This window comes from Cavia porcellus, unplaced genomic scaffold (assembly GCF_034190915.1).
Source record: "Cavia porcellus strain 051 isolate PalLab524CR breed Dunkin Hartley unplaced genomic scaffold, mCavPor4.1 scaffold_19, whole genome shotgun sequence".
NCBI classification, from domain to species: Eukaryota; Metazoa; Chordata; class Mammalia; order Rodentia; family Caviidae; genus Cavia; species Cavia porcellus.
Window position 1 is genome coordinate 14,439,218 of NW_026947502.1, and position 15,854 is coordinate 14,455,071.

At 43.9% G+C, this 15,854-nt stretch overlaps 1 protein-coding gene and 1 long non-coding RNA gene across 2 annotated transcripts; one reads left to right on the top strand and one right to left on the bottom strand.

Annotated features, from left to right (window-relative positions):
* Positions 1 to 557: 557 nt before the first annotated feature.
* Il12b (interleukin 12B) lies at positions 558 to 9,073 on the bottom strand. The gene is made up of 7 exons (NM_001172967.1): positions 8,986 to 9,073; positions 6,016 to 6,291; positions 5,808 to 5,925; positions 4,088 to 4,290; positions 2,541 to 2,704; positions 1,131 to 1,262; positions 558 to 575 (listed from the first exon to the last, which is right to left on the bottom strand). The coding sequence occupies exons 1-7, from the start codon at positions 9,071 to 9,073 to the stop codon at positions 558 to 560; spliced, it is 999 nt and encodes a 332-aa protein (NP_001166438.1).
* On the top strand, positions 5,158 to 14,236 carry LOC134471707 (uncharacterized). The gene is made up of 5 exons (XR_010041293.1): positions 5,158 to 5,245; positions 5,906 to 6,002; positions 6,114 to 6,233; positions 8,999 to 9,164; positions 13,774 to 14,236. It is a non-coding gene; the product is annotated as an uncharacterized LOC134471707 (long non-coding RNA).
* Positions 14,237 to 15,854: the final 1,618 nt, after the last annotated feature.

The following is a 15,854-nucleotide window of genomic DNA, read 5'->3' on the forward strand; positions in this document are numbered from 1 at the left end:
CATGTTTCAGAAGTCTTCACTGGAACATTTATTGATTTTTTCAGGCTCCCTCGCATAGCTCCATGCATCCATGTCTCTATTTAAATATCTTTTGCTTTCTCATTCATCACCAATACATAACAGTGCTGGCATCAGAACACTGTGTTCTTTCTAGTTGTTGTAAAACCAATGTACCTGACGCTTGGCTTGAAAAGTTGTCAATATAAATAACACTTCAATTCACATTTGGCATCAAAGGGCCTTGTCCGTATAGATCAGGTCATGAAAGTGTGAAACCATACATCTTGGCACATAAATGTTAAATAACAGAATAAATTAATAAATACATAAATTACTTAAATATTTAAATAGCATTAAGGCCAGTGGCAACAAGTGTCTTGAAAAAAATCTATAAATAAATTAGTTCCTTATGTCAGTGTGCATTTAGCTCTAAATATAAAAATATAGCAAATATCCTAAAAATTTTAAAAAGTAAATCAATAACATGTCTTGGTGGGTCTCTTCCAACATGCCTTTAAGATCTTCTGACTAATCTCTTCCATTTTTCCTCTGAAGTTTCATCTTGAGACTGAAACCTGAAAAAGAATGTTGCAGTTTCATGTGGATCAGAAATATGTCAAACCTTCTTATTTCTTACCATCCATACCCAGGCCATGGGGCTTGGGGCAGCCCTATGAGAAGGACTAACATTACCTTGTGTGGCCTAAATTTTGGTGCTACCATGTTTTCTGGAAGCTCTCTTGAGGCTTTTGCTTAAAGCAACGTCTGATTGGGTTGCTTCCTTATTTAAAACACTTTACTGGCTTCCCTGGGTCCTAGGATAAGGTTGTAACGTCTGGAAGCCTCTAAGTTCCTTCTTGCTCTGACTCCTACTTTCCTTTCTTTGTCTTCCCTTCCATGAGCACAGGACCCATGCTTGTTTTCTTTATTACACTCTCCCTGGGCCCAGCACAGTGCCTGACATAACGGAAGCATCAAATCATTATCTGTCAATGGTCACATACGTTTCTGACTCTGTTGTCTCTCTGCGGAGCACCCCATTCTTCCTTTCCATTCCCCAATAGCTCCCACCCAGGCATCATGCCTATAGCTAGGATGCTGAGTGCGCAGTGCTGTGCAGGCCTGCTCACCTCACTGCAGGACACAGAGGCCCATTCGCTCCACGATGAGCTGTAGTAGCGGTCCCGGGCCCGCACCTCCACCTTTGAAATCTTGTGGCATGAAACTGTGGCTGAGGTCTTGTCTGTGAAGAGTTCGTATTTCTGCAAAGAGGAGGGAAATCTGTAAGGCCCACTGCCCATGCAGTCATGGGCAGGCCTGGTCCAATTCTGCAGACATGATCTTCCTGACATGCACCACCCGTCTCAGGTGTGCCCTAGTGAGTCACAGGAGCTTGCACCACCTGCTGGCAGGTGCACAAAACACAGATGTGATTGCTGCTTTGCAACCAGTGAAAGAAATGGTTTGGCCCCACTTTTATCTTTCTGCACAGGTGCCCTGTCACTGCAGCGCTAGGCAGAGACAGACTTTCTCTTGCTGTCCCCTGGGTATTTAGAAACACGATATGGTGACCCTTTCAGCACACAAATCCTTCAAATTCTGCTGCTGCTACTTAACAGTTTTGGTACCTCAGGCCACTATCTTAGGCTCTCTGCATCTTTCTTCATTTATCAACAGTGACAACAATGCTTATTTCCTAGAATTGCAGAAGTTAAAGATAATAATCATGTAAAAACTTTGAGCCAGACTTTAGTACCTAACAAGTACCCCCTGTCACTCACTAGTCATACATATTTCTTAAGTAGAAAGGTACTGCTCAGATTTTAGGTAATATCTGGGTAAATCTATTCCAGGATGGTCCCTTCTCCCCACTTTCTCTTTTTTTTGGGGAATGACTAAGTCTCAGAGTCTCTGCCACATGCTAACTGCTATGCTGAAGGAAACCTTTTCTCCTGACTTTACAAGTGGGGGCTGGGACTCTGTAAAAGTGTCCCTGGAACTTTGCAAGAGGCAAAAAGAGGTATGACACTAAGGTATGAAAATTGAAAAGCCGTTGCTTTAGTCTACGGTGAAGTAATTTTATAATGTTTGGAATAGTCATATTGGGCGAGGTAAGTATGGATGACTTTATTTGGTCAGTTGAAACAATCATTTTGGTTTCTACAGCCTAGATCTCCTATTAGGACTAATTTTGGCCCAGTGAGTGATTGGCCAGAATGAAGCCAAGGGGGTGGGTAGGTTTGTGGCTTTTGTGTCTGGAAGACTGAATCTGTGTCCTAGGTCTGTCACTTCCTCACTTCCTGACTGTCACATCCTTTCTAAGGATGACCTTAGACAGGTCACAACCTTTCTAAACTTCACTTGTCAAGCAGTGATAATAACACTAGCTGGCATTACTGGGTTAATTGTGTGGATTAAATGAGATACACGCGGAAAGTGCTTAGCACCGTTCCAGCGAGTGCTAACACATAGCAGCTACAAGCAGCTACGACCACTGTTCATTCCACCCTAGCATACACGGCACCTGGGTCACACCTTACCTTTTCTCTCCTGTTCTTGTTCTTGCCATGGGTCTGCACTAAGAATGTCAGGGAGAAGTAGGAATGTGGAGTGCTCCAGGTGTCAGGATACTCCCAGCTGACCTCCACCTGCTGAGAATTCACTGATGGCTTCAGCTGCAGGTTCTTCGGTGGGTCTGGTTTGACTGTGGAAGTGGACAAACACCACTTATTTTTCTGAGTGGGGCTTTGGAATTAGGTGTGGTTTTGGCTTCTAATCCCCTCGCCCCTGTGACCAGCTGTGAGTAACACAGTATTTCCTCAGCTTCTGTGAGCACGTGGCCAGCACGTGGGAGACCCCTCTGCTGCTGATGCTCACGGGAGGAGGTCATCTTCAATGGCCACAGCCTTTACTTTGGAACCCAAGAGAAGCTCAGAATCCTTGTCATCAGTGCACCATCATATGGGCGATGGTGGTGTTACCACCTCTGCAAGATATGCAGAAAAGAGCTCTGAGGGACTCTCCTCTCTGAGGTCTGCAGGGAAGGACCGTCTTCCCCACACTTGACATACAACTGAGCTGAGCTGAGTCGCTCACCAGAGATATAATGAGAGAGTTTCCACTTCCTGCTTCCTTCTGTCTTTTCATAGATGCTGGCACTAACTTGTCTTGTAGCAGAGTTGACTGTCACTCTGCTCATTTATTTTTTTCCATAAATAATTACCAAGCACTCAATTAAATGACAACACTGGACTCGGGTTGGATGATACAGCAATGAATAGCAGGAAACCTTCACCCCCAGGAGGGAATTTTCTGCTTCTTCAGGGGAGAGGAAATTTTCTATGGACTGTGCATAAGCTCTGGAGGCCAGCATTGTTTCAAAGACCATGGCTCCTAGCAGGTGCAAATATTTTTTTCCCCTGTTCTTAATACAACTGACATCTTTCCGTTAGGTCTCAGCTGAATGTCATCTTCTCTGAGAGGGTTTCCCTGGTCACCCTGTGACCTACAACCCACCCTCTCTCGTCTGCCATGTACAAACTTTCCTCAAATTCTAGAGCAAGTTCTGTGATCCTGACCCTATCACACCGCATCGTGATGCTTGTTCAAAACACAAATGGTAAAGAAAATGATGATTGATGAAATTGTATTTGCCATTTAAAAAGATGGGTGTCAATTTTGGAGGAGTTTATATAAATCACTCTTTGAACACAAACACGTATCTAATTATTATAATACTATCACTTGCATGCCATTAATTGGGAAGTTCTGGTTCTGAGTATAAATATGACCGAGGCACTCTTGTGTCATCTAAAGGATACAGAAGTGTGGCAAAGAGTGCCCTCTCTCTAGTGGGGCAGAAATGGGTCTGGATTCCAGGTGGGAGGCCTGAGATCTGGGACAAACAGCTTAACATGTAATGCATGTGGATAATAGCACACCCCTTGTACATTTTTGGGGAGGGGGCGCTGAATCAAAGGAGATTACATATGAAGCCCTTTCTCATCCAGCACCTGGGGCACTGTCAACATGTGACGAACAGCATCCTTCCTTCCTTCTGAGATGCATATAAACGTTTCAAACTCACTGATGTCTCTGATGTAGAAGCTGCTGGTGTAGTTTTCATACTTGAACTTGTGAATAGCATCCACCACCACCTCAATGGGGAGGCTCTCTTCGGCCGTGGGGCAGGCGCTGTCCTCCTGACACTCCACGGAGTACTTATACTCCTGGTTGTCCCCAGACACTCTCTCTGCTTCTCCACAAGTCACTCCTGAGGGGTCTGAGGAGCTAAGACAGACAGAAATCAGCTTGCGTGTGGTGAACAAGTTCCCAGTGACCAACCCTTTCAGGGAGAACACGCCCAGCGTTCAAGAGCTAGAAACCCACACTTACATACCTTGCCCTAAGTGAATCTGGAAAATTTGTTTTAGATCCAGAGTATCTGATTATATCCCTTCTTAAATTTTCAGTTATTTTTTCTTATGCTGATAACAAAAATCAATATAAATACACCAAGTAAAAAAATTAAAATGTTAAAGATGTGTTTGAAGGTGATATTACATGGCTCCATCTGCCTTCAAACTCTAACCTCATTCCCTAGGCAGAATAGCTTCTACAGCAAGCTATCTACAGAACGTGGATCCCTCCAGACTTATTTCAGTGAATAGTCAAGATGACCATGTATCTACGTGTATATGTGCACACGTATATATTATCTATATGTCAATGGGGTTTTTAAATAAAATAGGATCAGATTACATACGTATGATTTTGTAACCATGTTTTCCCCGTCTGAAAATATTGTGGTAAACTCTCCATGACAGAAAATATAGATTAGGTTACTCATTTTTTTTTTTTTTTGTCTTTTTCCTTTTTATCGGTACTGGGGATTGAACTCACGACTGCCTGCTTGCAAGGCAGGCGCTTATGCCGCTGAGCTAAATCCCCAGCCCCAGGTTACTCATTTTAACGAATGTCCATTGAGCGAGGGTATCACGCACTATATTTTATTTAACCATTCCTTTGCCGATTGCACAAAATGTTACAGTGCACCTCAGACATGAAGCTATGTGTTAAAGCACTGGTGTGAGAATTTCCCTAGTAAGTGTTTTCATTTTAAAAGTGGGAAAGCAAGCTCCTAATGCTAAATCTACTTATTCAGATGGAGGTAAAGCCAGATGGTCACCTGGGGTTTGTTCCACTGTCCCCCACTGCCAGAAGCTCAGACGATGATTAAATTCAGGTATATATAGGGCTAACACGTGATCTCTGAATCCCTGGGAATTGGTTTCTTGGGGAAAGTTTTAAGTGTGCTGGACAAAAAGTGGTCATGGGATGAGTTGCACTCATGGGGAAAAAGGGGTTGGAGTGGCCCTGGGAAAATTTCAGGAGGCTTCAAGGCATTCAGTTTTGGAATTTGTTTTAGTGCCTCCAAGATCTATGCCCCAGAGCACTTGTTTCTATTTTTGACTCCAGGTACATTTCAGTGAATCATTTGGAGCTTTGATTTCTCCGTTTTACTGTTTCCTGTGGAGCTATCAGCTTTAATGAAGCCTTGCCAGGCGATTTGGATGAGACTATTCTCAGGAATCTCTAATGTCCTGCTCCAATACATGCATTTGTTTAGAGGACTGGCTTAAATAGCCACATTCTTTCTTTAGTTTAGCCAATGGGGCAGTTGAAAAAACATGAGATTAACTTGGTTGTTCTCCTTGTCATGAACTGATGAAGCACTGATACTTTGCTCTTATTTTCATAATGAAATAACTGCATCAAACTCTGAAAACCAGAGTGGCTTCACTTACCCTCTGCTGCCCTTGACACTGAACTTCACATCAGTACCGAATGCCGTCAGCCACCAGCAGGTGAAACGTCCAGAATAACTCCTTGCTTCACATTTCAGAAAGGTCTTGCCATTGGATCCTAGAATTTGAAAAGAAAAAAAATCCAAACTTTTGTATTGTTTTGAGGACAAGGAGATAAAAATTTCACTATCCAAGGTAATAAAATTACCTTTCTGTTCCTTTAAAATATCAGTGGACCAAATTTCATCTTCCTTTTTGTGAAGTAGCAGTTGTGACCGGCTCAGAACCTCGCCTCCTTTGTGACAGGTGTATCCTCCAGCATCTTCAAACTCTTTGACCTGGATGGTGAGGGTTTTACCAGAGCCTAAGATATCACTTTTCCGGTCTGAGGTCCATGTGATGCCATCTTCCTCAGCAGTGTTGCAGGTAAGAACCACCGTCTCTCCAGGAGCATCTGTGTGCCAATCCAACTCTACCACGTACACTGGGGAGCATGGGGAGTAGAGATCAGGCTATAAGCTAAGTGATCTTTTGAAGTGTGTTTTATTCACTCTCTGCTCATCCACCCTCCTTGAGCACAAACTTGTTCATAAGTATTTGGCAAATGCTTCCTGAGAGGATTTTATAACACTGGCTTCCGCTTGGGCTCAAGGTCATAGAATTAAGAAACAACTGAGAGTTATATAGACGCCAACAACCCATTAACTGGCAAGCTGCCTTTGATAATTAATTTCTAATTAGTGGACACATGGAGGAAAGACCTTGATGTGTCAAAAAAAAGTGTAAGCTGCACAAGATTCTTGGCCAAAAGTTTGATGGAGATAAACTTCAATACAATTTCAGTTTCATAGGGAATAAGGTAGGATACAGTATTGAGCAGAGAGTGGTTTGAAGCACTGAGGGCCCCAAAACACTGATTAGAATTGAAATCCTGTCTTAGTTAACTGGCAGGGGCATCTACAGCAAGGTGTTTAACCACCACCTCAGTGTTCTCATCTGCCAAATGATAATAAACATTATAATAACAATAGCATGTACATTTTAGGCTTGGTGTGAGGGATAAGTGAAAGAAGTATGTAAAGCAATCAGCACAGAGCCTGAAAAGCACTGAACTCTGGTGTTATGGTTATTCATAGACCAAAGAGTCAGCCAACTGTGCTGAAAAACTCCTGAAATTTTCCATGGGGATTTAAGTATTGAGTTTCTTGTGCATGAAACCCAGAAAGGGAGAGTTTCCTTATCTCTATTTTTTTTTGTGTGTGCATCTTATATTCTTATGAAGCAGCCAGATATATTTTAGTCTTCTCATTTTATAGAGCAGTGTATAAAGCCAAGGGGCTAACCTAGGTCACACCTATGATGTTCTGCAGGATGAGAGCTATACCTCAGCCCTTCTTGTTTCTTAGGGTTTTTGGTGGATATCTAATGCCAGTTATCCAAAATGACACTCGAGAAATGGCTCAGTATAGTATTACAAAGAATGTCACATCAAAACTTCATCCTCCCCTTTTTTTATCCATGCATCAATTACTGAGTAGAACAGTTTAAAGCAGTGGCTCTCCAAACCTGGTCACCCAACCAGCAGCAGTGGTATCTTCAAGAGAAGTTGTTAAAAATTGTGAATTTTCAATTGCCGAATCAGAAACTTTTTGGATAGACCCAGTGATGTGACTTGTAAACCTCTACCCCACCCTAACAGATAATTCCGATGCCTTATCAAATTTGACAGTCTCTTCAGTGAAGAAAAAAGCCTGGATTTTTAGAGGGACACAAGTCTGAATTAGAACCAGCTCTCGGCCTTATACTGGCTTAAAGCTTTGTGCAGGAATCATTCAATTACTTTAAGCTTGGATGCCATCATCTTTAAAAACATTAGCACTTGCCTCAGAAAGTTGTCATGAGGATTATAGAAGCTAATTCACCCGCACTTTGCATAGTGCCCTTAAAAGCTCTCCAAGCAGATGGCTTTTGTTACTAGACCTCGTACCCTATGATAAAGCACTGGGAAATTCAAAGTTCTCACGTATGTCAGTGGGATTTGTAACTCCAACAGAGATAAGAGTCATGAGAACTTGGAGCCCAACTGTTTGGAGATGATTAGCTGTGCTGACATAAGACCATACAGAACTTTTGGCTCTCTCTAGTTCCATGCTGTCCCCTGGGCAACCGAAGAGCAACTGAGACTCAGAAGCCCTAGAAGCCATTGTAGCCCTTGGCCCAAGAGCAGAGAAAACGATGCTAGAGAAATGCTTGTGAGGAACAACCAGAAGCCGGCAGTTGGCTGAAACCCGGAAGCTGGTTTCCCACATCACAAACCCACTGTGTTTCTCACAGTGACGATCTGGAATTTCTGTGGTTTACCAAACCTGAAGCAACTAAGGAGTTAAATACACAGGGCCACTGTGAAATGCTAGCAGAATAGAGGAAGCTCCTTATTCTACCAGTACCTGTTCTAGTAAGCTACAAACAATTCTAGTTTATCACTGGGATAACAGAAGAGCATAGACTGTATCTTAAACAGCACAAATAATTCTAGCTAACCTTTACTTTCACTTTACTATCTAATGCATAGTCTTCTATATTCATTAACATACTTAATAACTCACGCAGTAGATGTTACTTTTTATACTCAATTGATAGTTGAGGAAACAGAGGCTCCACAGTGACCCAGCTCTGTTTACAGAACCAATAACTGGCAGAACTAGGACTTGAACCCAAGCCTTGAGAATCTCAGTTCTGTGCTTTCCCTCTCCCAAGGGCTCAGTGAGTGTAAGTCATCAGAGTGCTAGCTTAGGGCACTCCACGATGTGGTGAGATGGGAGATAACAGAACATAGGTTAACACTTTTCTTTTCTTTTGGTACCAGGGATCGAACTCACGACCACCTGCTTGCGAGGCAGGTGCTTATGCGCTGAGCTAAATCCCCAGCCCCAATACTTTCCAAAACACTTTGGGATTCAGGGTGTGTGAAACACCTGGCAAAGACAATGTGTCTTTTCCCACACGAAACTCCTTTTGTGGCATCCAAAATGAAAACCAAATGGTCTGGATGCCCTGAAAAGAGATGAAAGTGGCCCTGCACTGTCCCAGAGCCCACGGCAGGACTGCCCATTGCAGTCTGATTTCTCAGCTGTGTTGCCTGCGGGCCCTGGCGAGGGAGGCAGGAGAGGTTGGTTACCGTCTTTTTTCAGTTCCCACATGGCCAGGAGGGGAGATGCCAGCAACACCAGGGAGAGCCAGGAGGAGATCAACTGCCGGTGACACATCTACGAGGAGCAGGAGAAACGGAAGGAAGAGAAGAGCAAAAGAGAAAGAAGAGGCAGGAAAAAGGAAGAGATAATGTCAGTGCTTACTCAGGTAGCTTTGGAAACATTCATAGCCGGTCTACATTTTTAATGACCCCTTTCTTCACACTGTTAGGATAATAGCATGAGAATCACAGACACCCCAATCCAGTCTCTGGCTAAGAATGTCTCCAAATAAGAACATGGGCCACTGGGGCTGAAAGAAACAGGTCTAGCTGTCTGATACAATCCTCTTATTTTTTAAGATGAGAAGCATAAGATTACAAAAGGAAAATGACTTTTCTTGACCAGTGTTCAGCACTGTTTATTTCGTACCCGCCATACTGCTAATGTAATAGTTAACAGCATTGAGCTAAGGAAGTTGAGAGTGAAAAGTGGGTTTCACCAACACCTTGCTGTCTAGGAGCAAATATTTTCACTCAACAAATATTTATTGGATCAGTGTATTAGCTACTTCCCTTCCAGCTGGGGACATGAGCTGCATAACTGTATCATAGTAGTACAAGGCAGTATGTGTTGAGATGCTCAGATATAAAAGTCACAAGAGGTAACTTTTCAAGCCCGGTGACAGCCTGTGGAAGCTTAGTTTCTTTTGTTTTGACGGCGGTTGTCACAAATTCCAAAATGACTCCCTCTCGTGTAAAGTGACATAACAGTTCTCAAGCTTGAGCTCACAGCAGAATAACCTGAATTATTATTAAAATGGACAGCTGGCTCTTATGCCCAGGATCGGATTCAGTACATCTTGGGGCAAGGCCTGAGGATCTGCCTTTCTCGTAAGGTTCCAGGAGAAACTACTGTTCTAGGGACCACACTTGGAGAAACGGACAGTTTAAACCACGTTCTTGTTTCAGAACTCCTGAAATCCATGGTGTTTCTTGGGAGAAGACCATGAAATACTGACACATTCACCATGAAATAATGCCTTACACAATTTTGTGCTAATGTGGCCACCATCTTATATTAAAACTCATTATAAATTATTATCCTGGGTTTCTGGAAATCTTCAGATTGTGAAAATTACACCCCACTTATAAATTAGGCTGAGAAGATTATTGTCTAATTTCCTTCTGAAACACTCCCACCCATCTTGGGGAACACCAGCCATGCTGTCCCTGAGTATGTCTTTTATTTTTAAATGATAATTCTACCGATCTAAAGCATATGGAGAGCAAGGCTTAAATGTTTTAGGCAAATCCCTTGGTCTGGGACCATGGTTTTTGTCAGAACTGCTGCTGGCTTTAGGAGGATCTTACTCTGTGCTTTATTCCCTTATTTCACAACCTCGTGAGTAGCAGAAACAAAGGTAGAAATTAGACCTTGTATATTGCTCAGTGTACTCTTGGCCCTTCAGATGGAGCGTTAGGGACCTGGTTTTCAGTTCAACCCGTGTTATGATTATAGCAAAGTAGTACTTGGCAGAGGGAACTGGTTGATACAATCATAGGTTTGGAGTCAGGAAGACATGGTCTTGAATTTTGGTGCCACCTCTCATAGCTGTATGATGTTGGTCAAGTTACTCTGAGCCTCAGTCTCCTCATATATAAAATGTGCATAAGTAAAGGGATTATGTCGTCTCAAAGTGTTGCTGGCGAATACAATGACATGACATAGTACAGATGACAACTGTGACATTCACTTGTCCCCAGAAGAAGAAAAAAGGGAAAAATAGACCTCTCTGTGTTGTGGGTACAGTGGATTGCCAAAACTGTTGTGATAGGCTATGGGGAAATGCCCATAGAGGTACTACAATTCACATGGGTCAGTAAATCTCAGATGTCAGTGCTCTGCAAAAGGAAGCAATGTAGGTTCCTGGCATCTCTTGGTGACTCTTTTATACTCTCTTAATGTCAGGGTTTTCCCTTGGGCCATGTGCCAAGCACTTCCTCTCTGGGCCTCACATGGATCTGAGCATTGCAGGTGAATTGCACTTCAGGGTCAAGGGAGCCCTGGCAATGCTCCTAAGAAACAACTCTGATTCTGGCATCTCTTAGGGCAGAGGGTGAGGATCAAATTCAGATAAACAAAACAGGGTGCACCGTGTAGCCATCCTCCACTGCCCTGGCTGGTCAGCTGATGCCAGGAACTGTGTCTCTCAGCCCCACTCCTTGCCTCAGGAAGTTTGAAAGTCTTGAAGATTAAAATTTTTCATGCAATTTTATAGGTTTTCTAAATTCCTGAAACCTTTGCATAAGGGGCAAAGGGACGCAGGTTAAGTATTCCTGCTTCCTGTACCTAACTCTGGTACCAGTATAGCATTCCAGTCACACTCGATGGGCATCTCTCTCTCAAGTGCCATTTCATTTGTTACTTTGAATTCAAAAAGAGAATTATTATTTAAAAATAAGACATAATCACAGATGGCATGACTGAACACATGTAAAGTACCCCAGTTCAAGAGCCACACAGGTCTCAAGAGTTGGCATGCTTGTTCTACCATTTATTAGTTGTGTGATTCTGGGTGGTCACGATGACCTCTTTGAGCCACTCAATCTGTAAAATGCTAACCTTGTTGGGGTGAGGAGCTAATGGAATAATTTATGCAAAGTGTCCCCAGTGGTGCCCAGATGAAGTCAGAACCTCTGACTCCACGCTCTCTTTCTTCCTGAGTACAGTGGCAAACTGATTACAGTGGCAAAAAACGTGGTCGCTTAATGTTCATCTGTTTGCTACTCTCAGGTCTCTGACTGTGGGTAGGGCCTGGGACTGTCTTGTTTTACAATTTTCAGAGTGTGGCCTAGAGAGTTTCCCCAAATTGTTAGTAAAACAAATGTAAAAAAGTCATTCCTGAGCCCGGTAAAATGAACTTTAAGAGGTTACCCAAGTTCTGTATACAATTTTAAAATTCCTTATTTGAAAAAAGTGAGCCACCAGGTAGGGTGCATCAATCCCTTTGTTGAAGTGACCGTTTTGTTGCACATGGTTTTATCTGGGCAATTACAGGCATCAGTATAGTAAAAATTATTCCTGCCCCTCTTTGCCCAGGTTTTGGAACCCTTCAGAAAGCAAGTTTTAAATATTACCACTTGCTTCTCACTTTCTATGTTCGGCCACAATTAATCAGTCCAAAAGAAACAGAGACCCAATCTATCCAATTTAGTTGATAACTGACTATAAAATCCATCAGACATATGAGAGCGAGGATGTTCTGAAATGATCAGTGAGGAGGTATAATAAGTATAAATTTAATAACATTAAGAAGTTAAGAAGCTTTTAAAAAGTTTTCACTACTAAGGCAAGTACCACTTACATTAACTGGATACCACCCTTGAACTGATGGATGATAATACTTAGGGACACACATTTACATATGCATACACGAAGACAAAACAAACCTTTCTATCTGACATGCATTTGTTTGCAGGCCTTGAATTTATACAGCTGTGTTACAATCATTATTAGCTGGTTCTAAAAAATTGACACTATATACATCAGCCCCCAAAGCCCTTAGTCTTCATCAGTGTCCCAGCAGGTAAGTCCCCAGGGATTCTTGAGGGACATGAAGCATCTCGCTCCATGCCACCAGTGCAGGGTGGCCCCGAGGCTGAAGAAAGCAGACAGGCAGGTGCTTACCTTGCTTTGGTGGAGGCTGCCGCGTCTAAGGGCCCTGGAACCTTTGTTGGTTCTTCTGCTCTTGTTGCTGCTCCTGGAGCTTATATATTCCACTCCTACTGAGCTTTCAGATGGAAAGCCAAACTAGAAAATGATTTGTTAGAAGTTGCAACATGAAAAACTATTCTCATAATTTCTGGGGGAATTTTAAGAAGTTCCTCCCCCACCCTCTCTTTCTGTGTGTGTATCAATAATCTCAGGGAAAGTAGACATCAAAATCCCAGGTAGAAGGAAATGGCTTTAGGGTGGAGAAAAAGGAAGGAGATTGAAGATGCTTATTTCTTTAGGTTTACATCATGACTGAGGGCTGAGCGAGCACTAGGCAACGTCCCTAGGTTTCATGGACGAAGCAGGAAGCTGAATTCGAATTGGGATGGAGCAACCGTATGCTAAGAGACTCTCAAAGTCAAGGAGATGAGACGATGGGCCAAAGCTCTAGTGTCCCGGGGCCCTTGTCCTTGCATTATTCCATCAGCATTTGGATTTCAGACATAGCAGACCCCCCGGACATTCATCTAGGCACAGCCTGGGAAATGACAGAAACGTGGGTACCACAGAGACGTCCCGTGCTCACAGGGACTTGTTCACAGACAGATGGCAGGGGAAAGTGAAAGAGCCACTGGCAAGCACACCACCTATGCAGCACTCGAGGGTGTCCTGCCGGGGCACCCCAAACTGCACCCTCATTTCACTGGCGCGCACGTCCGCTCTGGGCAGATGCACAGGGCTAGCAGAATAAAGATGTCTCTTCCAGGGGAATGTAAAACTGCTAAGAACCATGCAGAGGGTATAGGTTGGTGTGGCATTCCCACCTCCACCCGCAGCAGCAGCAGCATACATACATACACACCTCCCCTCGCTTCAGAACACCTAACCAGTGCGGGCTTTCTCCGAGCCGCCGAAAGGGGGCGTTGCGCCCCGGAACGCAGCCTGGCTGGCCGCCTTCTGCGACCCAGCCCCAGCCGGCTGCCTGGAAAGTTCCTGGGGCAGAGCCTGCACTCTGCTGGGTTTCGAGAGGGTGCAGGTTTCTGAGCTAACTTTCTTCGCAGTGTCAGCCAACGGAGAACGGGAAACCCTGGCGAGAGCGGCGGAACTTCCCACTTCCTCTCGCCAGCTGTTCCTCTCTGCCGGGCCAGGCCGGAGTCCCAGTGGTTAGCGACAGCAGATTACCTCCAGTTGGGCAAACTTGGCCTCATGGGCTTCAGGTAAAACCGAAGTTTGTATCGAAGATGCCTTGTTAGGCGAACAAACTGGCTGCATTGTATATTAGTTGTATGCTAATATTTGTGTGTGCACGCGTGCACACACAAGTGCACTTTTCACAGTTGATTTCTCAGGGAAGTGCACTTTCCATACTTGGATTTTTTTTTTTTTTCTGCTGTTGCCTTTAACAGTGTACATACTGAAATATGTAACGACTGGGGCAGGGGTGGTCTTTCAGTAAAAATACAGCAATTTCCTCCAAGCAATCGCTAAAAGGTCCTGAACAGGAAACTGACTACGGAATTATTGTGAAAGAATTTCACTAATAAATACACTTTGACTACATCACTAGGGATAAGCCCTTATGCTCCCCATCAGTAAACATAAATACAAAGTAAGACAAGACCCAGAAAAGACAAGAATTTTATTCACCAAAGCATCTTCAAAAATTGAGAAAAACATATGATTTGTAAAAAAACAAAAGATACACAGACAAACAAACAAACAAAAAACCCAGTGACAATAATGTATTAGTTATGCAAAAGAAACTGCGAGGCGAGCCACCAGCTTCTCTCTTAGGATTGCAGATTGGGACGGTCCTCGGTCCTCCAAGGACAGACAAGTAGAAAGGTGTTCCGGAGGTCAGGCTGTGCAGTCAGAGAGCTGGATTCTAAACCCCACTCTGAGCCTCACAGCTGTAAAATGTAGTTAATAATAGTATCTAATCTAATCCTGTAACTAAGATTTCATGGAATGGATTTAGCACAGCACCCTGGCAAGTACTTAATAATGGCTACTTTAACTATTTTATTATCCCAGAAAGATTTTTGTAGCTCACGACGGGACATCAAAATGACAAGGAGTGGATAGAGGGAAATCCTTGTGAGGAGCGGAACTCCTAACATTCCTTGCACAGTGAAGTTGTTTGGCTGTGACTGAGCCGCTCACTGAAGTGGTCATCAAGGCAGCCAAGATGAGAAAGATGAGCTTGACCTCACCTTATCTCTGCTCCATGGGCCTGTTTTGATGAGTCCTGGCCGCTCATGGAGAATACAGTTCTCAAGTTTTATCTGCATCAAACCACATCAATAGTCAAATTTTCAAGACCCAAGCTCCCGTAGATCTGGGGTGGGACCCAGGACCACGCATGCTGACAATGAAGGCTGTGATATCGTGGACAGGCAGTTCTCTGTGGGTACCGTGGCTGATACTTTGCATGCCTGTGTATGACACTCTGCATGCCTGTGTCCCACTGACTGGAGATGCTTCCCATGCCTCACTAGTTTCTGGACACTCCGCAGGATCAGTCAGCCCAGTGTCCGCCACTGACTCATGTTCTCAGAAAGGGTTTATCAACTTGTCCCAGCTCCCAACTCATAGGTGACCCAGGCAAACTGAACCAAAGCTGCAGAGCTCCCTGAGCTCACTGTCAACGTTTACGTCAGTGGCCCCCAGCCGCATGAAATTATGGACTCGCCCAAATCTAGCGTTTGTGATTGGTTCATTATTTAGCGCTCGGATTGGTGGTGTGAGTGTTCCACCCACCCAGGAGTGGAGCCAGCATAAGTTGTAATGGCGGGAATAAGGTGTGTTTCTGTCCCTTGCGGTTCGCTCTCTGCAGCCAGCCATGAATGGCGCCTGCCATGCCACCCTGCCACTTAGAGCCAACTGAGTATGAATCAAAACCTCCAAAACTGTAAGAAATCAACCTTTCCTCCCTTCACTTTGAAAGTTGGATAATTTGTCCAGCAACGAGAGAAAAGTAACCAAAACACCCACCCCGTGGGTGAGGACGGTCCGCTGACCTCCAGCCACATGCCGAGCTGCCAGCTGGTGTGCCTTGTGATTAAGCTGTGAGAGGCCATCCTCCTTGAAACCGAAAGTTACTTGAAGAATTTTTTGACCACAAATGCTACTCCCTTGCCCC